Source organism: Loxodonta africana, chromosome 12, assembly GCF_030014295.1.
Source record: "Loxodonta africana isolate mLoxAfr1 chromosome 12, mLoxAfr1.hap2, whole genome shotgun sequence".
NCBI classification, from domain to species: Eukaryota; Metazoa; Chordata; class Mammalia; order Proboscidea; family Elephantidae; genus Loxodonta; species Loxodonta africana.
This window is the reverse complement of record NC_087353.1, coordinates 99,844,043-99,869,597: the sequence shown is the minus strand read 5'-3', so window position 1 is coordinate 99,869,597 and position 25,555 is coordinate 99,844,043. Positions and strand designations below refer to the sequence as shown.

Below are 25,555 nucleotides of genomic sequence, written 5' to 3'. Positions count from 1 at the left end.
GATACACAAGCAAATGCTCACGATCATTAGCCATTAGAGAAATGCAAATCAAAACTACAATGAGATCCCATCTCACTCCAACAAGGCTAGCATTAATCCAAAAAACACAAAATAATAAATGTTGGAGAGGCTATGGAGAGATTGGAACACTTCTGCACTGCTGGTGGGAATGTAAAATGGTACGATCACTTTGGAAATCGATTTGGTGCTTCCTTAAAAAGCTAGATATAGAACTACCATACAATGCAGCAATCCAACTCCTCAGAATATATCTTAGAGAAATAAGAGCCTTTACACAAACGGATACATGCACACCCATGTTCACTGCAGCATTGTTTACAATAGCAAAAAGATGGAACCAACCAAGGTGCCCATCAACAAATGAATGGATAAATTATAGTATATTCACACAATGGACTACTACGCATCGATAAAGAACAGTGAGGAATCTGCGAAACATTTCATAACATGGAGGAATCTGGAAGGCATTATGCTGAGTGAAATTAGTAACTTGCAAAAAGGACAAATATCGTATGAGACCACTATTATAAGAACTCGAAAAATAGTTTAAACAGAGAAGAAAATATTCCTTGATGGTTATGAGAGTGGGGAGGGAGGAAGGGAGAGGAGTTTTCACTAATTAGATAGCAGATAAGAACGATTTTAGGTGAAAGGAAAGACAACACAATACAGGAGAGGTCAGCATAACTGGACTAAACCAAGAGCAAAGCAGTTTCCTGAACAAACTGAATGCTTCGAAGGCCACCATAGCAGGGGCGGGGGTTTGGGGACCACGGTTTCAGGAGAAGTCTAAGTCAATTGGCGTAATAAAATCTATTAAGAAAACATTTTGCATCCCACTTTGGAGGGTGGCATCTGGAGTCTTAAACACTAGCAAGCAGCTATCTAAGATGCAACAATTGGTCTCAACCCATCTGGAGCAAAGGAGAATGAAGATCACCAAAGATACAACGTAATTATGAGCCCAAGAGACAGAACGGGCCACATAAACCAGAGACTACATCAGCCTGAGACCAGAAGAACTAGATGGTGCCCGGTTACAACTGATGACTGGCCTGACAGGGAACACAACAGAGAAAGCCTGAGGGAGCAGGATAGCAGTGGGATGCAGACGCCCAAATTCTTGTAAAAAGACCAGACTTAATGGTCTGACTGAAACTGGAGGGATCCCAGAGATCATGGTCCCCAGACCTTCTGTTAGCCCAAGACAGGAACCATTCCCAAAGCCAACTCTTCAGATGGGGATTGGACTGGACTATGGGATAGAAAGTGATACTGGTGAGGAGTGGGCATCTTAGATCAATGAGACCCATGAGACTTTGTGGGCGGCTCCTGTCTGGAGGGGAGATGAGAGGTCGGAGGGGATCAGAAGCTGGCCGAATGGACATGAAAACAGGGAAGGAGCGTGCTATCTCATTAGAGGGAGAATAACTGAGAGTATATAGCAAGGTGTACATAAGTTTTTGTATGAGAGACTGACTTGGTATGTAAACTTTCACTTAAAGCACGATTAAAATAATAATAATCTGCATTTGCTGAGGCACCTTTGTAAACAAAGCTCTGCAAATGAAAAAAAAAGGACAGGAAAGAAAGAAAAGACCAAATTGGATGTCAGAAGAGACTCTGAAACTTGCTCTTGAACATAGAGCAGCTAAAGAGAATGGAAGAAATGATGAAGTAAAAGAGTTGAACAGAAGATTTCAAAGGGTTGCTAAGAAGACAAAGTAAATAATTTTAATGAAGTGTGCCAAGCCCTGCAGTTAGAAAATGAAAAGGGAAGAACATGGTCAGCATTTCTCAAGTTGAAAGAACTGAAGAAAAAATTCAAGCCTCGAGGTGTAACACTGAAGGATTCTATGGGCAAAATTTTTAATGTCCCGCGAAGCATCAAAAGAAGATGGAGGGAGTACCCAGTCAGTGAAGGCACTGGTGGAAAACAAGGCTCCGAGAATTGAGAGAATACAAATTGAGATGTTTCAACAAACGGATGTGGCACTGGACGTGCTCGCTCTCCTGTGCCAAGGAACGTGGAAGACAGCTACCTGGCCAACCAGCTGGAAGAGATCCTAGTTGTGCCCATTCCAAAAAAAAAGGTGACCAACCGCATGCGGAAATTATCAAACATCATTAACATCACACGAAAGCAAAATTTTGCTGAAGATCATCCAGAAACAGTTGCAGCAGTACATCAACCGGGAACCGCCAGAAATTCAACCCGGATTCAGAAGAGGACGTGGATCCAGGGATATTATTGCTGATGTCAGATGGATCCTGGCTGAAAGCAGAGAATGCCAGAAGGATGTTCACCTGTGTTTTAATGACTATGCAAAGGCATTCGACTGTGTGGCTCATGACAAATTATGGATAACATTGCAAAGAATGGGAATTCCAGAACACTTAATTGTGCTCATGAGGAACCTGTACATAGACCAAGAGGCAGTCTGTCATTCAGACAGAACAAGGGGATAGATACTGTATGGTTTAAAATCAGGAAAGGTGTGTGTCAGGGTTGTATCCTTTCACCATATTTATTCAATCTTTATGATGAGCACATAATCCAAGAAACCGGCATCAGGATTGGTGGAAGACTCATTAACAACCTACAATATCCAGATGACACAACTTTGCTTGCTTAAAGTGAAGACGACTTGAAGTACTTACTGATGAAGACCAAGACTACGGTCTTCAGTATGGGTTATACCTCAACAAAAAGAAAACAAGTATCTTTACAACTGGACCAATAAGCAATATCATGATAAACGGATATCATGAAGTTGTCAAGGATTTCAATTACTTGGATCCGTAATCAATACCCATGAAGCAGCAGTCAAGAAATCAAAGGATGTATTGCATTGGGCAAATCTGCTGCAAAAGGCTTCTTAAAAGTGCTCAAAAGCACATCTTTGCTTTGACGACTAAGGTACACCTGCCCCAAGCCATGGTATTTTCTCAGTCGCCTCACATGCACACAAAAGCTAGACAATGAATAAGGAATTAATGCCTTTGAATTATGGTGTTGGTGAAGACTACTGAATATACCATGGACTGCCAGAAAAACGAACATATCTGTCTTGGAAAAAGCACAGACGGAATCCTCCTTAGAAGTGAGGATGGCGAGACTTCATCTCATGTACTTTGGACATGTTATCAGTAGGGTCCAGCCTGTGAAGGACATCATGGTAAAGTAGAGGGTCAATGAATAAGAGGAAGACCCTCAATAAGATGGACTGACACAGTGGCTGCAACAATGGGCTCAGCACAGCAATGACTGTGATGATGGCGCAGGACGGAGCAGTGTTTTGCTCTGTTGTACACAGGCTCGCTAGGAGGCAGAATCAACCCAACGGCACTGAATGACAACAAATCAATGAAATTCAGAGTTAATTTTTCTATCTTCTCTATTGCTTAATAGGCTTGTTCTGAAATGAAGTCAGTGAAAAAGCATTTTGGAGTCCAATGTACCAAATGAGAAAGTAAACCCACATTAAGTTCCGTCCTAAATATCAGCATTCCAAATGACTAAATATAACCAAAATGCAAAGTCAATGAACAATTTTGCTTCCGTTAATAGAGTTCTTAACTACACAGTTCCAGATGGAACGGGAAAAATTTATAAACAAACATCAATCATTTGTTCTTATCTATTATAAAAGTAATGAGTTTAACACTCAGCATTTTGTAGAAATAAAAAGAAGGTTCCAGCTATTATTTGTTAAAGTGTTTAAAAATAAAAGAAACAAAACTTCAGCTTTCTTTTTTTTTTTTTAACCAATTTCAGATCTAAAAGCAAGTCTTACAGTGGAGCAAAATGACCTTGACTTTGAGAGCATTTAAGTATCTCTGAACTAATTGTACAGCAAGTTACTGTGTTTCCTTTACTAACCATGCAAGAAAGAATCTGTCACCACAAATAAAACCTGCATGCGTTAGGTTACCCCAAAGGTCATGCAAGGAGCCCTGGTGGCATAATACTTAAGCACCCAGATGCTAAGTGAAAGGTTGATGGTTCGAACCCACCAGAGACTCAGTGGGGAAAAGACCTGGCGATCTGTTTCCATAAAGATTACAGCCTAGGAAACCCTATGGGGCAGTTCTACGCTCTCACGTGGGGTTGCCGTGAGTTGGATCAACCAGACAGCACACAACAACAACAAAGGACACATAAATGCACAATTGGACCCAGCCCACAACACTGGGCCCTCACCGCCACCCCGGAGCTCCAGACACCTGCTTGTGGCTTTGAACAGAAACGTCTGACCCCTGTGAGATGAATACCCACCCAAGAGATGGCCGTGGAAATGCCGTCCGTGTCCGTTGCTGTTATACGATGGGAGTGTCGCCACTCCAGATTCAATCATTAAGTCACAAAGTCTATGTGGAAAGAGGTCGAGGCTATGAGGAAAGGTCCTGAGCACGCAGGACAAAGCAACCTTTATCATCTCTTCCCTCCGAGGCAGCTGGCCCTATCTCCCTATGCGGCAACTTCATATCCGCAAAGCAATACCGCTGTTCCAAAGCCTCCCCACAGAAGCTGACTGCACCATTCGGATTTGAATTCTAATCTCGGTGCAAACATCTCCCCCAGTTTGCCCAGCACGTAACAACTGTAACGACCACTTCCGGCATATGTGTTACTATTTGTTTATTTATTCTATTTATTTGTTACATAACCAAGGGCCCTGGGTGGTGCAAGCTGTTTGCAATCAGAGGCTACTCTGAGGTGAGCGGTTGAAACTCACTCAGCAGCACCTCAGAAGAAAGGCGTGGTGACCTGCTTCTGTAAAATTACAGCCAAGGGAACTTCACGGCATTGCCGTGAGTCGGAACTGACGCCCCGGCAACAGGTTTGGTTTTCTGGTTGGTCACATAACCTGAGCAGAGATACGTGAAGATCCCAGAATGGGTCAACCTTGACTACTCCCTCTCCGCCCTCTCCTTTTAGCGCCAGGTGACCATCCCCCAGGGTGTCCACTCCCAGCATGCACTCTCTCCATCCACACGGCCACTGCTTCAGTCCACATCCTTGGTTTCCCTAAGGGACGGTGACTGTGACAGCCAGCTAAAGGGTCTTGTGCCCAACTTCTACTTCCACCCTCCCCACCTCCCACTTCCATTACTTTCTATTATTCCTGCTTAAAAATACATATATTATCGTGATAAATAACATATAACATAAAATTCACCACTTTTAAGCATGTGCTTCAGTGGCATTAATTACACTCACCATGGTGTGCAACCATCACCTACATCGATTTCCAAAATGCTTTCATCTCCCCAATAATAGAGGCGCTGTAGCCATGAAGCAATAACTCCCCATATTACTTCCTATTCCCAAGGGCCTGGTGGTACAAGGGTTAAGCACTTGGTGCTAACTGAAAGGTTGGCAGTTCCAACCCACACAGTGGCTACAAGGGAGAAAGACCTGGTGATCTGCTCCTGTAAGGATTACAGCCTAGAAAATTCCACAGAGCAGCTCCATTCTGTCACAGGAAGCCGCCCTGAGTCTAAATCGAGGGCACCTGACGACGACTCCCTGGCCCCAGCCCTTGGGAACCACTAATCTACGCTGGTCTCTATTCTTCTGCCTATCGTAGCCACGCCCACTGCTCTTGCCTTGAAAATTACACGTGCCTTCTTCAAGCTTCTCCAAGCCTGTTTCCCGACACACAAAAAGGAAAGCCCATCAGAAGCTAACTTCCTAGGCACTTATAAAAATGGCCATAAGCACATAAAAAGTTCTTCGTAAATAAAAAGGACTACATGAATTTTATGTGATAATGGAGGCAGAAAGTAGTACTAATTTTCTTTTTTCAAAAAGATATTATACAATACTACCTAATTAATTTTCACACCATCATCCCAGGAACCACTGGACCACTTCAATTTTGTGTAGGATGAAAAACGAGGCAACAGATTGATTTGTTTTACGACAAACAAGCTTTTCAGGACCAGAGCGTACATTTCTCCTGGGAAAGGGAGTGTCTGTGTGTCTGTGTAAATTGTTTGTGTAAAGCAGCTGATCCTTGTTTACCATCAGCTGATTCCCTTCCTCACAATTTACACAGAACACTTTGAAGACAGAAGATCTAGGTTGTCGAGAGGCCACTTGATAGACAGTCCGCCTGCCGAGGCCTGGAACCATGAGGTGCAAGGGTGAGTGGTCAGTAAATGTCGACTGAATGAATGGGTGAATGCCTCAAAACTACTACTCATTGCCGTCAAGTCAATTCTGACTCATAGCGACCCTACGGGACCGAGCAGAACTGCCCCAAAGGGTTTCCAAGGAGTGGCTGGTAGATTTGAACTGCCGACCCTTTGGTTAGCAGCCGTAGCTCTTAACCACTTCGCCATCTATTTTTAGCCCAGAAAAACAGATCCCACTTCTCTCAGTAACAGATTCACTATCTGGCAACTTCCATCATTAAGCATGGTTGCAATTTTTTCACCCACTTTCTCGGGTTTGTATTTCTTTAAAAGAGGAATCCCCTATATACCACTCGCTTGTCACAGCTCAGGGAGCCCTGGTAGACCAGTGGTTAAGCATTTGGCTTCTAACTGGAAGGCAGTGGTTTCAAACCCACCAGCTGCTCCACAGAAGACAGATGTCACAATCTGATTCCGTCAAGATTACAGCCTTGGGAACCCCACTCTGTCCTATGGGGCACCACGAACCGGAATCGGCTTAACAGCAACGAGTCTGCGTTTGGTTTCTCATGGTTCGGCTTTAAAATGAGCAATTTTTAGAGATGGAGCCAACATGGTGCTACAAGACAGAAGCACCACATCGTCCCTCCACAGCAAAGACTCGGAAAACTAAGTAAAACAGAGACAAACGTCAATCCTGGGACCCTAAGCGTCAAATGAAGACGAAGAATTCAAGCGAGCACCGAATGGAATAAGAAATTGACAGAAAACAGAGAGCAAGGAGAGATACAGAGGGGAGGTCCTTTATCAGCTAACACAGCACAGATTTGTCATCTTGGACTCCTCCACCACCGAGATCGGTGGACAGGGAGTACAGGAAGGCAGCGTCATGGAGCTCCCAGCAGGAGACAGAGCATCCAGCAACCTGCATTACACGCTTTCCCACTCCTACCTTTCCTCCCTCTGCTCAGCCTACGCCCTTCCCAGTGGGCTGCAGTCACTCAGCTGGGGAGACACTGGCTCCGTACCACTTGGAATCACCCCACCCACACCAGCCGACTCCTTCAGTGCCGCTTTTTTGTTGCTGTTGTTGCTTTTTTCAGCTTCTTTTGGTTTCTTCTCTCTCTCTCACCTCCTTCCCTTCCTTTCTCCCGAACACTTGGCTCTGGGTGCCATCTCTGCTCCTTGAAACCCCTTCTTCAGAACGCACCACCACGCTGGTGAGATCCCTGTGGGCATTTTCTTTTCCTTTTTCTTTTTCCCTCATTATTTTCTTCATTTCTTAATTTCTCATCTCTCTCTACGCTCCTTCTTTTCCCATCTCCTAAATACCCAGCGCTGTGTGCCATCTCTGCCCCTTCTAGATGGACTGTGCAGTGCTACATGGCTTGGGAGCCACTTCCTCAATCTGCGCCACCAAGCCAGTGGGCTCCTTTGGGGATTTTTTTTCTTTTTTCTTTTCTCAGTTTCTTGTCTTTCTCTACCTTCCCTCCCTTCATTTCTCCTGAACACCTGGGGATGTGTGCCATCTCTGCTCCGTCTAGACAGGCTGTGCAGTGCCATGAGGCTAGGGAACCACTTCCGTTGTCCATGCCACCCCACCACTAGGCTCCCTTGGGGCATTTTTTTCTTTTTCTTTTTTTCTTTCTCTTCTTTTCTCGATTTCTTGTCTCCCTCTACATTCCTTCCTTACTCTTTTCCTGAACACCTGGCACCACGTGCCATCTCTGCTTCTTGACAGGCTGTACAGTGCCATTTGACTGGGGACCTGCTTCCAGTGGGCTCCCTTAGGGCATTTTTTTTTCTTTCTTCTTCTTTTTTTTTTTTTTTTTTTCTGGTTTCTTGTCTCTCTCTACTTCCCTTCCTTTCCATCCTCCTAACCACCTGGCATGTTTTTTTTCCTCAGTTTCTTGTCTCTCTCTACAATCCTTCCACTCCTTTCTCCTGACCACCTAGCCACGTGTTCCTTTCTGTCTCCCTTTTTTTTTAATCTAGTTTCTTATCTCTCTCCCTTCCTTCTTTTCCTTTCTTCTGCCCACCTAGCTCCGCGTGCTGTATCAGTCCCTCCTCGATGGACTGTGCCTCACTGCCTGGCTAGAAAGTACCAGCGCAAGGCTTCCCCAGGTCTGCACCACTCCAATGGCAGGCTGAATCAGCACTTTTTTTTAGCTCCTGTTCTTCTCCTTTCTCTTCTTTCCCACACCAACTTAGCTCCACACATCACAACCTCCCCCCCACCCCCCGCCTATCTGCACCATGCGCTGAACACTGCACCCCCAAGCAGCAAAGGCACAGCCAACCGGAACCTGATCTGTACTGACCCCCAACTCTGCCCTGTTGGCCCCAGCACATGCCACAAACAACTCATCCCAGGCCCTCCCCTTCTGCTGGATCTCCCCTGCTGCACCACAGCTGAGCAACAGACCCTGCAAATTGGACAAGATGCTGAGAAGCATTGTGCCTAGAGACAAGCAAACAACAAAGAATGCCCAGCCCGCCTGCTCAGACATAACCAAATAAACAAAAAAGCAGGACAAAACAAACAAATCTACAATCAATAAATGAAGAAAACAGCTACTGAATGTCCTGAGGACAGCAGACAATACCAAAACATATTAAAAAGCAAGACAGGATGGTTCTAGTAGGTGCCCAAAATAAAATACCAGATGTCCTTCCAGCAGAACAAAAGGCACTGGAACTATCTCATAGGGAATTCAAATCTCTAATCAGAGCTATCCAAGAGTTAAAGAAAAAGCAGACAAAAATGAGGAAAAAATAGGCAAAATCATGGAGAAGGCAGACAAAATCGTCGAAAAGATAGACAAAACAATGGAAGAATTCAAGAAAATGATACAGCAACAAAATGTCAAAACAAAATCACAACTAGAAATCACACAAAAACAGCAATTAGAAATCCAAAAGATAAACAACAAGATTTCAGAAATGAACAGCGCCATAGAAGGTCTGAGAAGCAGGTGTGAAACAATGGAAGACAGGATCAGCGAAATTAAAGGCAAATACCTGGCTACAACTCTGTTTGAGGAAAAATCAGAAAAAAAGAACAAAGAAAAACGAGGAAACACTGAGAAATATGTGGGATACAATCAAAAGTAAAAATTTTCAAGTGAGTGGAGTTCCACAACAGGGGAAGAAAACGGAAAACAGAGAGGATCACTGAAGAATTGCTGACAGAAAACTTCCCTAACATCACGAAAGATGAAAAGCTGACCATCCAACGAATCCCATATAGGATAGACCCCCAAAGAAAATCACCAAGGCACATCATAATCACACTTGCTAAAACCAAAGACACAGAATCCTAACAGCAGCTTGAGAAAAGCAAAAAGTCACATACAGAGGGGAAACAATAAGACTAAACTCTGATTACTCGGCAGAAACCACGCAGGCAAGAAGGCAATGGGATGACATATATATAAAACCTTGAAAGAAAAAAACTGTCAACCAAGAATAATATACCCTGTGAAACTCTTGCTCAAATATGATGGCGAAATTAAGACATTTCCAGATAAACAGAAATTAAGGGAACATGCAAAAACCAAACCAAACTTACAAGAATTATTAAAAGGAATCCTTCTGTCAGAGAACAAACAATATCAGATGACAGCCTGAATCTAGGACGCAAGACCGCATCAGCCAGATACCAACCTAGTCAATAAACTCTCAAGGATTAATCAAAACTGCAAGATTTACAACGGGAAACCAGAGAGGTTAATCTGTAAATGACAACAACGTCAGGACAATAAAAAAGGGATAAACAGTGTAGGTATAGAACTTTCAAATGGAGAGGAAGGCCAGGTGATACCAAGTAATAAAAGACTGGTTCAAACTTAGGAACATGAGAATAAATTTCAAGGTAACCACAAAGAAAGTTAACAAACCTACTTATCAAAATAAAGAAAAATAAAGTCTTAGTAAACATGAAATCTACAAAAAAAAAAAAGAAATGAAAAAAAAAAATCCACAACAATAGGAATTCAGCACAGGAGAGTACGAAGAACAAGGAAAATGTCAGCACCACAAAAAAAAAGCACTCTATAAAATGACAGCAATAAACTCACACCTATCAATAATTACACTGACTATAAATGGCCTAAATGTACCCATAAAGAGACAGAGAGTGACAGAATGGATTGAAAAAAAACAAGATCCATCAACATGCTGTCTACAAGAGACACACCTTAGAAAGAAAGACATAAGTTTATTAAAAATCAAAGGATGAAAAAAAATATATCAACCAAACAGCCACCAAAAAAGAGCAGGAGTGGCAATACTAATCTCAGATAAAATAGATTTTAAAACAAAATCCACCATAAAAGACAAGGAAGGGCATTAGATAATGATTAAAGCAACAATCCACCATGAAGTCATAGCCATAATAAATATCTATGCACCCAATGACAGGACTCCAAAATACATAAAAAAAAAAAAAAAAAAACTCTAACAGCACTGAAAAGAGAAATTGACAGTTCCACAATAAAAGTAGGAGACTTCAAAACATCACAGGAAAGGAAAGAACATCTAGAAAGAAAGTCAACAAAGATACAGAAGATCTAAAGACTACATCAACCAACTTGACCTCATAGCATATACAGAACACTCCACTCAACACAGGCAAAGTACACATTCTTTTCCAACACACATGGAATGTTCTCCAGAATAGACCACATCTTAGGCCACAAAGAAACCCTCAACAAAATCCAAAACACTGAGATGATACAAAGTATCTTCTCCAATCACAATGCCATCAAAGTAGAAATTAACAACAGGAAGAGCAAGGAAAACAAATCAAAGGCACAGAAACTGAGTAACACCCTGTTTAAAAACCACTGGGTAGTTTTTAAGACCCCAGACACCACTCACCAAAGTGGGATGCAGAACATTTTCTTAATAAACTTTGTTATGCCAATTGACCTAGATGTCCCCTGAAACCATGGTCCCCAGGCACTCTGCTAATCCAGAACTAAAACCATTCCCAAAGCCCACTCTTCAGACAAAGATTAGACTAGACTTTTTTTTTTTATAAAACATAAAATGATACTCATGAAGAGTGTACTTCTTAATTCAAGCAGATACACGAAACCAAATGGGTGGCTCCTGTCCAGAGGTAGGATGAGAAGACAGGAACGGACAAGAGCTGGTTCAAAAGAAAAGACCAGGCTTACTGATCTGACAGAGACTGGTAAAACCCCGAGATCATGGCCCCCAGACACCCTTATATCTCAGTAATGAAGTCACTCCCGAGGCTCACCCTTCAGCCAAAGACTAGACAGGCCCATAAAACAAAACGAGACTAAAGGGGCACACCAGCCCAGGGGCAAGGACTAGAAGGCAGGAGGGGACAGGAAAGCTGGTAATAGGGAACCCAAGGTCGAGAAGGGAGAGTGTTGACATGCCATGGGGTTGGTAACCAGTGTCACAAAACAATACATGTACTAACTGTTTAATGAGAAGCTAGTTTGTCCTTTAAACCTTCATCTAAAGTATAATAATTAAAAAAATAAAATGACAATTTTCATCAGCAATCACAGCTTTTTGAGTATACTCAGTTTTAAGGATGCAAGCTTATCGTAAAGCAGTTCGGTCAGGTGCATCAAGAGCTCTGGAATCCGGTAAACTCTCGACTGCTAACCAAAAGGCTGGAGGCCTGAGTCAACCCAGAGGTGCCTTGACAGGAAGGTCTGGCAATCTACTTCCAAAAAATCAGCCATCGAAAATCCTATGCAGTACAGTTCTACTCTGACACCCATGTGGTGGCCGTGAGTCGCAACTGACTGGAAGGCAACTGACTGGTTTTGGTCAAGAGTTTTAAAATGGTTTGAGGAGCACTGGTGGTGCAGGCTGTTAAGTGCTCAGCTGCTAACAGAAAGGTTCACAGTTCGAACCCACCTAGAGGCTGCATGGGAGAAAGACCAGCAATCTGCTTCCATAAAGATTATAGCCAAGAACACTCGATGGGGCAGTTCTACTCCATCACATAGGGTCGCTATGAGTCGAAATCAACACGGTGGCACCTAACAACAACAACAATACCTTAATTTGCTACCTGTAAACTGGTATCTGGCATATGGACTAAGTAGGGTAATAATCTAGGTCACCAGCGAATAGACACCATACCACCTAGCTCTACACAACCACCAACATCCTCAACGTGTGGACAAGGAGCTTGAGGACGGTTCGACTCTGACCCAGTGATTCTATCGGATTATCTGACTTGAGGAAATAATTCCTGGACTCACTGTTAAGTGGTCCGGGTGCATGGGCCATGGGTGAGTCAGGCTGGCTTAAAGGCAGGGTCTCGGGGTGAAGGGATGTTCCTTTTGTTTCTGGGTAAATTAAACAGTCAAAACCTGAAAAATAATTACAGAAGATGACAGTCCCATGTAACTTTATATCAGAACTGGACACACTAACGAGATTCTCTCGTAACTGAAATAGCTGGCAAATTGAAATGCTTCTCTGGTGAGTAACTACCACGCATTTGCCAGTCATCTCCCAGACTAACGATCCTGATGTTACTGGGTGTGTGTGCTTAACCAGGACATGCCCGATACTGATGTTACTGGGTGTGTGCTTAACCAGGACGTGCCGTGGGGGGTGTTTAGCAACATTTCTGCAGGGAAAAAAAAAAAAGGCACCAATAGGCTTTACAATTATAAATCACAACGTAGGGGAACAGAAAATAAACCACCTAAGATTCTCGGTCCCTTCCTGACTCCTTGCTCCCTTCCGTTCTGGGACCCACTTGTCCCCTGGGAGGCAGCAGAGGGTAGTAATACAGAAAAATGGGGTCTGGGCTTGTCCGCACCATTTACCTGTCATTGCTTAATCTGTCTAAGCCTCAGTTTCTTGTCCTGTGAAATGAGAAAACAGAGATGGCAGTACACAGACATCTCAGGGATGCTGCCAAGACCGACAGATAATGCAATGTGCGGTTTGATTTTTCCTAACACTCTGAACCTCCGCAGAAACTGTCTCCTCTCCCACACCCTGACCCGCTCTCCCTATTCAATCACTGCTTGGAGGATAAAGTTCACACCCCACTACATGGCATGAGAAGCCCTTCAGGCCCCTGCCCTGCCTTCCTTCTCTATTTCACCTCTCTACACATCTCCAGGAGTCCCTGGGTGGTACAAACAGTTAACACACTCAGCTGCTAACTGAAAGGTTGGTGGTTAGAGTCTGCCTTGAGATGCCTCGGAAGAAAGGCCTGGCAATCTACTTCCAAAAAAATCAGCCATCGAAAACACTACGGAGCACAGCTCTACTCTGACGCACATGAGCTCATCATGAGTCAGTTGACTCAATGGCAGCTGGCGCACATCCCCAGACCTTCCACACTCCCCGCACTCTGCCCTGCAGCTACGTCCCTGACTTCCCGGAGCTTCGCTTTAGCTCTCCTGTTCTTGGGACTCACTCCCATCCTTCAAAATCTCTTTGGCCCTCTAATTACTGCCTTAGACACCACTATAGAGGGAGAGAGACAGAACACCACAGTGGCATTCTAGTCGGGCCAAATCGACCCCATCTGAACATATCTTAAATAATAATGCAATGGTTTAAGCACTCAGCTGCTAACTGAAAGGTTGACAGTTCAAACCCACCAGTGGCTCCACAGAAGAAGAGACCTGTCGATCTATTCCCATAAAGATTACAGCCTAGGAAACCCTATGGGGCAGTTCTACTCTGCCCTAGGGGGTCACGATGAGTCATAATCAACTCGACAACACACAACAACACAATAGTTGTAAGCAGTTATTACGTGTAATAAAATAAAAGCTTTCGATTGACTATTTAATCTCCACAACAATTTTATGAGGCACGGACCGTAACTATCCTCCATTTTACAGATGAGAAAACTGCAGCAGAGGAGTTATAAAACTTGCCCACAGACACACAACCTGACTCTACACCTGTTAAAAAAAGAAAAAAAGAACCATTGTCGTCGAGTTGATTCCAACTCATAGTGACCCTATAGGACAGGGAAGAACTGCCCCATAGGGTTTCCAAGGCTGTAAATCTTTACAGAAGCAGACGGCTACATCTTCCTCCCTCGGAGCTACTGGTGGGTCTGAACCGTCGACCTTTCGAACCCTCGACCTTTCAAACCACAGACCTTTCAGGTAGCAACCGAGGAAGTATTATTCAAAAAGAGGTCTTACAATGAGAGCTTTGATCCAACTCTAGGGCCAATGCTCTTAAGCACCAACATGCTGGGCCTCCCCCTACGGCAACAACTGAGGCAATTTAATGTGATGAGTAACAGCGACCAGACAGAGAATAGCTCCGAAATAGGCAAGAACGGCCCCAAAGGCAATGCCCGAAGAACTTGAAAAAGAACAGCCAAGCAGCATGCCGTCCGTCACTGAGTCTGACATACGATGCCCAGTATAAAATGGACATAGCAGACAGAGGCGGAGGCTCCGCTGCAGCCTAACAATAACGAAAAATAAAAAAATGGCAGCTGATTTTTACACCGTACTGAAGTTGGAAGAAAACTATTATTTTCCCCCAAGATATGATGATTTGATATGAGATTTTATAAGAAACCTGAAATATCATAAGCCAGCTGCTTTGAGTTCATAAAGTCCAAAATCATTTCGTTTCAAAAAATAATTTACATGGCTGTCCAAAATTTTGCTTAGTGCTTTTTCTCTAGTGCCCTCTAGGGGCCGTAAGGGGAAAAAGCAAAGAAAAAATTTTCCCAGAAATTATCCCAAACTTTTCACCCAGTACAAATAAAGCTTTACATACCTTCTCCTGCCCTGGGGAAAATCCAGAAATCTAAATCAGCTTCCTCGTGAATTAGCATAGTGTTATTTCAAACACTGAAATCTATCCCGTTTCAAGACATTTCCACCAATGACGATGACTCGGATTTATCATGTAGAGCCACTGCCTCACTGAGGGCTGTGGGGACCACGGTCTCCGGGAACATCTAGCTCAATCGGCATAACATAGTTTATAAAGTTTATAAAGAAAATATTCTACATCCTACTTTGGTGAGTAGTGTCTGGGGTCTTATGAGCCTGTTAGCGGCCATCTAGGATACTCCACTGGTCTCACCCCTTAGGAGCAAAGGAGAATAAAGAAAACCAAAGATAAAAGAGAAAGATTAGTCCCAAGGACTAATGGACCACAACTACCACAGCCTCCCTAGACTGAGTCCAGCACAATGAGATGGTGCCCCGCTACCCTCACTGACTGGTCTCACAGAAATCACAGTAGAGGGTCCCAGACAGAGCTGGAAAAAAATGTAGAACAAAATTCTAACTCAAAAAGAAAGACCAGACTTCCTAGCCTGACAGACTGGAGAAACCCCGAAAGTATGGCCCCCAGACACCCTTTCAGCTCAGTAACGAGGTCACTCCTGAGGTTTACCCCTCAGCCAAAGATTGAACAGGCCCATGGAACGAAACAAGACTAAAGGGGCGCACCAGCCCTGGGGCAGGGACCAGAAGGCAGGAGGGAACAGGAAAGCTGGTAATAGGGAGCCCAGGGTTGAGAAGAGAGAGTGCTGACATGTCGTGGGGTTGTTAACCAATGTCATACAACAATGTGTGTACATGCTGTTTGATAAGAAACCAATTTGCTCTGTAAACCTTCATCTATAGTAAAAAAAAAAAAAAAAGCCACTGCCTAAGAGAATGTCTCATTTACCGGATTTCTCTTACTGTTTCCCCCAATTAGATTCTGATTAAACGTTTTTGACACAAACACTGCAGACACGTTGTATACTTCTTGCTACAACACCTGGAGGCATATCAGGTCAAGTTCCACACTAATGACAACGCTAAAAGTGACCGCCTGGTATACGCCAGAACCACCGGATCGCTCCGTTTGTAAAGGTGTATTTTTCAGTTTGTAATTAATAAGTAATCTGTGGGGGGGCTGACGTTCTGTTTCGTTTTTCTAAGTGGTATCATTTCTGGGGTGCCATTTTGAGACCGTATGAATGAATATCTGCTCCCCAGGGAATTTCCCCAATTCTTGCTTAAATCAATTATTATGCTGGCGGTTGCGCACGGCCTTCTGTAATTATCACCCAGGAATCTTCTGTAAAGACATACCGTTACCCTTGCTTTTTTTCCTGTTTTTTCAACTTGATGTAATAGGATCCATTACTGTCATCTTTTTGATGCTCCAATTCTCCCAAATGTGGCCTGTGGAAACCCCGTAGCTGGCTCCTGAGTCCCTCTGACATGTCTTCCTCAGACTCAGGGCCACTGGCCAACCATCTGTCAATCCCTTCTCCACCCTGGAACAGCCATTTCTCCAAGGAGCCCTAGCCCCTTCGAGCCGTGAGTGGCATTTGGAAAACAAGATCTGAGCACTTGGTACTTTCAGCATTTCTAGGTCCTTTCAGTGAACATAGTTAGGAAATACTGTTTATTTAATACACACATTTAAACTCTAAGTTTACAAACATAACCTTAAACATACTTTTTTTTAAAAAAAAAAAACCATAAGCTCGTATGAGCCTCCAAATCAAATCCAACATTGCCTGGAACTGACATTAATACATTAAAAAAAAAAAGTTCCCAGCAAGTCAGTTTCAACTCCCGGCAACCCCATGCAGGTCAGAGCAGAACTGTGCTCCACAGGTTTTCAGTAGCTGTGACCTTTTGGAAAGAGATTGCCAGGTCTTTCTTCGGACGTAGCTTTGGGTGGATTCAAAGTTCCAACCTTTTGGTTAGTGGCCAAGCATTTAATTATTTGTGCCACCCAGGGACTGTATTAATGCACAGAGAGCCACCAAGTTATTTTTCACAGCTGCACACAATATCCCATTGTCTAGATAAAGCCCAAAAACCAAACCCACTGCCACTGAGTCTATTCCGACTCATAGTAACCCTACGTGCAGATACACCATGTCTTTTTCAGAGGGTGTCCTAGAGGCTTGTTTCCTACGAATGTTCCAACGGTGTTTCTTATTTGTGAAGGTGTATCTTCAAGGCTTGCTGGGGCCTGGGGAAAAGTCTATGTGACTGTGGCAGACAGCCGAAAGCCCCTTCACCCAGGCTACACATGGTGGTCTCCCGCAAGGACTGCTGGTCTCCCCACAGCCCCACCAGTGAGTATGCTGTCCAGCTCCTGAATTTTTGCTAATGTGATTGGTGAGGAATGGAACCCCGATGCAGTTTTAATTCGCGTTTTCCTTGTGAGGGAAGCTGTGCATCTTTCCATACACTGAAAGTCTATCTGCATAGCTTTTTCTGAGAATTGTCTATTTGTGTGTTCTGCCCATTTTCAGATTCTAGGTCTCTCTCTCCTTTTTTTTTTCCAATTTTTAAAAGTTATTTGTATAATAGAAAGAGTATGCCCTTGTCTGTACTATAAGAGGCAAATACTGCCTCCTACTTTGTCATTTGTCTTTTGTTGTTTCTTAGAGCAGTTTGTGGAGCCCTGGTGGAGCAGTGTTTAAGAACTCAGCTGCTAGCCAAAAGGGCGGCTGTTCAAATCCACCAGAAGCTCCTCAGAAACCCTATGGGGCAGCTCTACTCTGTCCTGTAGGGTCACTATGAGTTGGGATTGACTTGACAGCAACACGGTTTTAACTACGAGCTCAAAAGGACTGCACTCCAGCACAGAACGCTGCATGTTAACCAGAACGTCTCCCAGGATAACAGTACCTCTTCTTTCTTCACACGACCCACAACGCCGCCAAGATCCTCAACGTCAACGACAGAGTTCAGACCCCGTGGGTCCTCGGCGCCACACTCCTCCTCGCTGCTGCTCTCCCAGGGCTCCTCCTCCTGGAACAGAAATGCTTCAGCTGCAGTTTCCACAGAACAAGGCCAAGATCTTTTTCCACTCCCCCCAACTCTGGGTTCACTGTCTTCAGACTCGTTATTTTATAAAAGCCAAACCATCTTAAGTCTTCTCGACACAGAGACGCCTCTTTCAACGGGAGCACCTTGGCCACAGACTTCTCACCATGAGAGGGTGCCACAGAGCGAGGACCCCGAGCATTTCCCTGCCCTCCCTGTGAAAGTGATGTGAGCCGGGATGATGGGAAGGAAACAGGCAGGCACACGACATCACCGTGAAAAAGCATTACGGGAAACCTATGCATGCCCAGCGCATCGTTCCACATATGTTCACGCGTGTAATCCCTAACAAGACTTAAGAGCAGATCTGTTCAGCATAAGGAGCCTGGGTAGCACGGTGGTTAAGGACTTGGCTGCTAACTAAAAGGTCAGCAGTTCTAAACCACCAGGCACTCTGTAAGAGATAGATGTGGCAGTCTGCTTCCATAAAGACTGCGGCCTTGGAAACCCTGTGGGGCAGTTCTATCCTGTCCTATAGGGTCGCTATGTGACTCAACCATGATGGCTTTTTTGATGTTCAGTATCATCTCACCAATGAGTACAGGAAGGGCCAGAGAGGTTAAGAAACCACAGCGAATAAGGGCAGACACAGGGACAGGCTTCACCCCTGAACGAGAAGCTAAGGCAATAAGGAAGAATAAACAGGTGTTTAAGCAATAGTTTGTCTGTTTTAAAGAACGGGTACGTGATGAGTAACCCATGGATCACTTTAAAGTTAAAAGAAACAAGATCTCAGTAACTTTCATGGGCAGGCTAACACGCCCCAGAATACAGCACTAAAAAAAACACAAAAAAATTATTGGGTGCACTTTATTACCACTCTTATTCAACATTGTGCTGGAGGTCTTAGCCAGGGCAGTAAGGCAAGAAAAAGAAATAAAGGGCATCCAGATTGGTAAGGAAGAAGTAGAAGGACCCTTTTTGCAGATGATATGATCTTAAACACAGAAAACCCCAAAGAATCCACGAGAAAACTACTGGAACTAATAGAAGAGTTCAGCAAAGTCTCAGGATATAAGATAAACATACAAAAATCAGTTGGATTCCTCTACACCAACAAAGAGAACTTCGAAGAGGAAATCACCAAATCAATACCATTTACCACAGCCTCCAAGAAGACAAAATACTTAGGAATAAATCTAACCAGAGACGTGAAAGACCTATACGAAGAAAACTATAAGACGCTACTGCAAGAGACCTACGTAAGTGGAAAAACATACCTTGCTCATGGATAGGAAGACTTAACGCTGTGAAAATGTCAACTCTACTCAAAGCAATCTACAGATACAATGCAGTCCCCATCCAAATTCCAGTGGCATTTTTAATGACAGAGAAACAAATCACCAACTTCATACGGAAAGGGAAGAGACCCTGAATAAGTAAAGCATTACTGAAGAAGGAGAACGAAGCGGGAGGCCTTACTCCACCTGATTGTAGAGCCTATTACGCTGCCACAGTAGTCAAAACAGCCTGGTACTGGTACGACAACAGATACATAGACCAGTGGAACAGAATTGAGAATCCAGACGTAAATTCATCCACCTACGAGCAAATAATACTCGACAAAGGCCCGAAGTCTGTCAAATGGGGAAAAGACAACCTCTTTAACAAAAGATACTGGCATAACTGGATACCCATCCGCAAAAAAATGAAACAAGACCCATACCTCACACCATGCACAAAAACTAACTCAAAATGGATCAAAGACCTAAATATAAAATCTAAAATGATAAATACCGTGGGAAAAAAAATAGGGACAATGCTAGGGGCCCTAATACATGGCATAAACAGAATACAAAACATTACTAACAGTGCAGAAGAGAAACTAGATAACTGGGGACTTCTAAAAATCAAACCCAATTACAAAAGGGGAAAAGGATATGAACAGACACTTCACTAAAGAAGACATTCAGGTAGCTAATAGATACAAGAGAAAATGCTCACGATCATTAGCCATTAGAGAAATGCAAATCAAAACTACATGAGATACCATCTCAGCCCAAGAAGGCTAGCATTAATCCAAAAAACACAAAATAATAAATGTTGGAGAGAATGTAGAGAGACGGGAACACTTATACACCGCTGGTGGGAATGTAAAATGGTACAACCACATTGGAAATCAATTTGGTACTTCCTTAACGACTCGATGGCAACAGGTTTAAGCTAGAAATAGAAGGACCATATGATTCAGCAATCCCACTCCTCGAAATATATCCTAGAGAAATAAGAGCTGTCACACGGATATATGCACACCCATGTTCACTGTAGCACTGTTAACAATAGAAAAAAGATGGAAAAACCTAGGTGCCCATCAACAGACGAATGGTTAAACAAATTATGGTATACTCACACAATGGAATACTATGCAATGACAAAGAACAAGGAGGAATTGGCGAAACATCTCACAACACGGAGGAATCTGGAAGGCATTATGCTGAGTGAAATCAGGCAGTTCAAAAGGACAAATATTGTATGAGACCACTATTATAAGAACTGAAGGAAAGGTTTAAATACAGAAGAAAACATTCTTTGATGGTTACAGGGCTGGGGTGGGGGGAGGAGAATTCACTAACTAGATAGTAGATAAGGATTATCTTAGGTGATGGGAAGGACAACACACAATACACGAGAAGTCAACGCAGCTGGACTACACCAAAAGCTAAGAAGTTTTCTGAATACAACCAAACACTCTGAGGGACAGAGTAGCAGAAGCGAGGGTCTGGGACCATAGTTTCGGTGGACACCTCGGTCAAGTGGCATAAGTAAGTTTATTAAGAAAATGTTCTGCATCCCACTTTGAGTGGTGTCTGGGGGTCTTAAAAGCTTTCGAGCGGCCATCTAAGATGCATCAACTGGTCCCAACCTACCTGGAGTAAAGGAGAATGAAGAACACCAAGAGACAAAAGGGCCACATAGACCAGAGACTCCATCAGCCTGGGACCAGAAGAACTAGATGGTACCTGGCTACCACCTAATAGGGAACAGAAGAGTAAGTCCCTGATGGAGCAGGAGAAAAGTGGGGTGCAGAACTGAAACTCACATGAAAAGCCCAGACTTAACGATCTGACTCAGGCTAGAGGAACCCCAGAAGACATGGCCCCCAGACTCTCTGTTAACCCCGAACTAAACCATTCCTAGCTCTTGAGACAAAGATAATACTGGACTATTAAACATAAGATAATGTTCGTGAAGAGTGTGCTTCTCAAGTAGATACATGAGACTAAACGGGCAGCGCCTGTTCAGAGGCAGGAGGAAAAGGCAGAAAAGGGATAAGAGCTGGGTGAATGGACACAGGAAACCCATGCTGTCACATTACAGGGATAGCAACTAGGGTCATACAACAATATGTGTGTAAATTTTTGTATGAGAAACTAACTTGAGCTATAAACTTTCATCTGAAGTACACACACACACACACAAAACAGTTACCATTGAGTTCTGACTCATAGCAACCCTATAGAACAGAGTAGAACTGCCCCATGGGGTTTCCAAGGAGCACCTGGTGGATTCGAACGGCTAACCTTTTGGTTAGCAGCTGTAGCTCTCAACCACTACACGACTATAGGGTCACTATGAGTTGGAATCAACCGGACTGCAACGAGTTTCCTTTTTTTTTTAACATTGAGTTGACTCCTAACATGGAGACTCCATGTGGGTCAGAGCAGAAGTGTGCTCCATAGGGTTTCCAATGGCTGGTTTTTCAAAAGTAGGCAGCCAGGCCTTTCTTTTGAGGCACCTGTGGGTGGACTCAAACCTCCAACCTTTTGGTTAACAGCTGAGTGCATTAGCCCTATGCACCTCCCAGGGACTAGAGTATAGCGTAGGAAGTCACATACTCAGTGCTGATCACAATTTCAGTACAAATTAAAACAGCACCCCTAGAGGCCACTCCTCATCCTGCCCCAGGTGATATCACCATCATAGATGCTCTTATCATCTGGTTGAAACCATGCCTGACACTACGGGAGTGGGTATGGGGCTGGCTCACTGGTCTACCTTCTGCTTTGTCAATCTATGAGTGGAGTCTTCTTTGCCTTACATATAGATGACAACATAAAACTATAGTCAGTAAAAGGTCTTGGAGGTGTTCTTCAAGGTGGTCAAGCCCAGCTTCAACAGGAAACCTCTGCCAGCTAACTCCACCCCCATCTCCCAGCCTCAGGCCTTGATAGAACAAAGATGAGAACACCACCAGAAGCATTCTTTCTAACAGTTATCCAATTTGCTTCTAGCCCAATGTTTCCCAACCAACACAGGAAGACATTCAAGTGTTTTAGGCTCTGCTGACGTCCTTATCTTCCCAGAACTGCAGTAAACAACCGAACTGCCTGCGTGTCCAGTGCTCATACCCCTTCACTTCCAGCAAATTACAGAGCCTCAGACAAAGGAGAGACACGAGGAATCAGACAGTCCAGTCTCCCCACCTCACCCTAGACCAGCAGCCGGCACACTTTTTCTGTAAAGAACAAATAGTAAATATTTTTGACTTTGTGGAATGCACAGTCTGTCTCAACTATTCAATTCTGTCATTGCAGCGTGAAAGCAATCACGACAACACATAAGTGAATGGATGTGGCTCTGCTCCAAAATACGCATAATGACAAAACAGGAAGCAGGCTGGGCTTGGCCAGTCAGCCATGGTTTCCCAACCCCAGTCCTAGACTCTCCTCCATAACTTCACAGAATATCGTAGCTCCTGACACAAAGTCTCGGGAGTTTACCGTCTCCCAAAGGAACCTATTTCACCTTCACGTAAAATCTAATGGCAACTGCTACTCACTTGGCCTGTGACTTTGGAAAAATCCAAAAGTTCTTTTCGATAAACATCCAGTGTAATTCTTTGTAGGCACAAGGGCTAGAAAATCAGTGTGGCACAGCCCCCCGGTCCTAGGAGAGATTCTACCCAGTAAAAGAGACATGTATACTGTAGAGTACAAAAAGCAGCCACCTCGTATGGCTCGCAGCCCTTGGGAGGCTGCCTGGATGAGCTGACACCTGAGCCAAATGCTCAAGACTAGTAATCCGGCCTGGCCGGGCACGTCACCGGAGGCAGACGGGCAAAGCCGCTTAGACAGCGTCAGGCGGTGTGCTGCAGCCATAGCAACTCTGGAATTACCAAGCATAAAGAATGAAGTCCACACATGGGCAGAGAATGCTACAGAGGAAGGTGTGGGCCAGATGGCGCAGGGTCTTCTACGTCCTGGAGGGAGAGAATGGGAAGCTTCTGAAGTGGTTTAAACACAAACGTGTTATGTTGCTGTTGGATGCCGTCAAGTTGGCTCTGACTCACAGCAACCCTACCGGACAGAGTAGAACCGCCCCCGTAAGGTTTCCTATGCCCAAGTCTTTATGGGAACAGATTGCCAGGTCTTTCTCCCACATAGCTCCTGGTTGGTTTCAAACTGCTGACCTTGCAGTTAGCAGCCAAACGCTTAACCATTGTGCCCCCAGGGCTCCTTGAAACCTAATACAGATCTACATCTACGGATCTACATCTACGGCTCACTCTGGTGGGACTGTAGATCACTGAAGGGAGACAAGACTGTAGAAAAGGATACCTACTGCAACAATCTAGGGAAGAAAAGATGCTGGCCTGAACTAAAGATTGAGAAGAGTGAAGAGACTGGATGCTCAGACAGTCTGAGGAATATTTTCAGCACCCAGGAGACCACTGTGGCTAGAGTTTGGTGAGCAAGGGGGAGATGAGCAGGATGCGGGTGGACAAAGGCAAGGGGGAGGGCAGGTGCTACCTTGTAAGTCATGCTAAACAACGTGGCTTTTATCAAAGCACTATCGGAAATCACTGAAGGGCTTTAAACAGGAGAATAATATGACGTGATTTGTGCTTTTAAGATCACTCTGAGTGTTGGGTGGAAAACAGGCGGGAGAAAGGCAAAAGAGAAGACGGGAAGGCCTGCTAGGAGGTTCTTACAACAGCCTGGGAGAGCAGTGTGCCTTGCACTTACAGGGCAGCAGTGGAGACAGAGAAAAAGGGATGGATTTGAGAGATTTTGGGGCCCTAGTGGTACAGTGGTTAAGCATTTAGCTGCTAACCAAAAGATCGGCAGTTTGAATCCACTAGCCTCTCCTTGGAAACCCTATGAGGCAGTTCTACTCTGTCCTATAGGGTCACTGTAAGTCAGAACCAACTCAATGGCAGTGGGTTTGGTTTTTGGTTTGTTTTTTTTTTTGAGACATTTTAGGCCAGGAGTCAGCAAACTACGGCCCAGGGTCAAACCCAGCCAGCATTAGGCCAATCCAACCCTACCCATTCATTTACGCATTAACTATGGCTGTTTTTTTGATACAAAGGCAGAGTTGACGCTTGCAACAGAGATGACCACAAAGCCAAAAACATTTACTGGCTGGGCCTTTACAGAAAAAGTTTGCTGGCTTTTAGACAAAGAACTGACCAGACTTAGTGAGGAGTTAGATGTTGGAAGGAGAAAAAGGAAGGAATCAAGCATGGCTCTTAAGTTTCCTGTTTAAGGAACTGAGACGGTGGTGGTGGTGTTTACTGAGATGAGAAAAGCTTGTGGGGAATAGGAAAGAGGAACAGACTGGAAGAGTGGACATGAAGAGCTCCACTGCGGATCTGGGAAGCTTGAGATGCCTTAGACATCCAAACAGAGATGTTAAAGAAGTAATCACATGCATGAAAACAGAATTCACAGTAGACTGGAATTAGGGCTGGAAATATAAGCTTAGAAATAACCGGCAAATAGTGTCTAAAGCCAAGAAACTGGATGAGATCATCCAGGAAGAAAGTGTCAACAAAGAAAAGAAGCCAGCGCCAAGCCATGAATCACTCCAACATTTAGAGGTTGGGTAAAGGTAAGGCCCTCGAGTAGACAAAGAGGAAACCACGAGAATGATGTCACAGGAGTCAAGAGAAGACAGTGATTCAAAGAACTAGGAGCTATGTCAAATGTTACTGAGAGGCCACATACAATGAGGACAGAGAAATACCCACAGGGCTTCACAACACGAAGCTGCTTGGACCTAGAAAAGGGATATCTCTATAGACTGGGTAATAGTTAACTAGGACTTCTGTTTCCAACTCAGTGGTGGATTACATACCTTGAAGAACCCACCTGCAAAAAACTGCTAAAACTGAGTTATGCAATATTTAAAGAACAAGGTTTTAAACGCATCACTGAGTTAGCAAAAAGAGATTCAAAGAGGCCAAATACGAACAGAAAAGGGGAATCCTGGGAGGTAAGTGAGAAACGAAGCTGAGAGCACCTGCTGAGTCCTGGTGGTGCTACTATGACAGCTGCAGAGGACACGGAGCACCAGATAAAGTCTCAAAGATGCTCCAAGGAGGAGAGGCTAACAGTTAGCCCCGAGTCAAAAGCTGGGAGCCCACAAGGCTACATCCTCAGTGTAAGGAGGGGAAAGCAAGAAAGATGGGCAGAGAACACAGCGAAGGGTAGATGGCTGGAGGGATTTTATCCAGAGGGTCTAAGGTTTCCGGCAGGAGGGTAAAGGTTAAGTCAGAATTAAGAACCCAATTAAACTGGAGCCCCCTGAAGCAACAC

The 25,555-nt window shown here is 44.1% G+C and overlaps 1 protein-coding gene across 5 annotated transcripts in view; it reads right to left on the bottom strand.

Annotated features, from left to right (window-relative positions):
* The window catches only part of LOC100671588 (S-adenosyl-L-methionine-dependent tRNA 4-demethylwyosine synthase TYW1), a 183,187-nt gene that overhangs the window by 145,387 nt on the left and 12,245 nt on the right, over positions 1 to 25,555 (bottom strand). For all 5 annotated transcript variants that reach the window (XR_010323721.1, XR_010323720.1, XM_010596312.3 and 2 more), the window contains exon 7: positions 17,817 to 17,939. Coding sequence is in view for 3 of the 5 variants with exons in the window: in XM_010596312.3 (XP_010594614.2) it covers positions 17,817 to 17,939 (123 nt within the window). In the remaining 2 variants the exon portion in view is untranslated. The remainder of the gene's footprint in view (positions 1 to 17,816; positions 17,940 to 25,555) is intronic.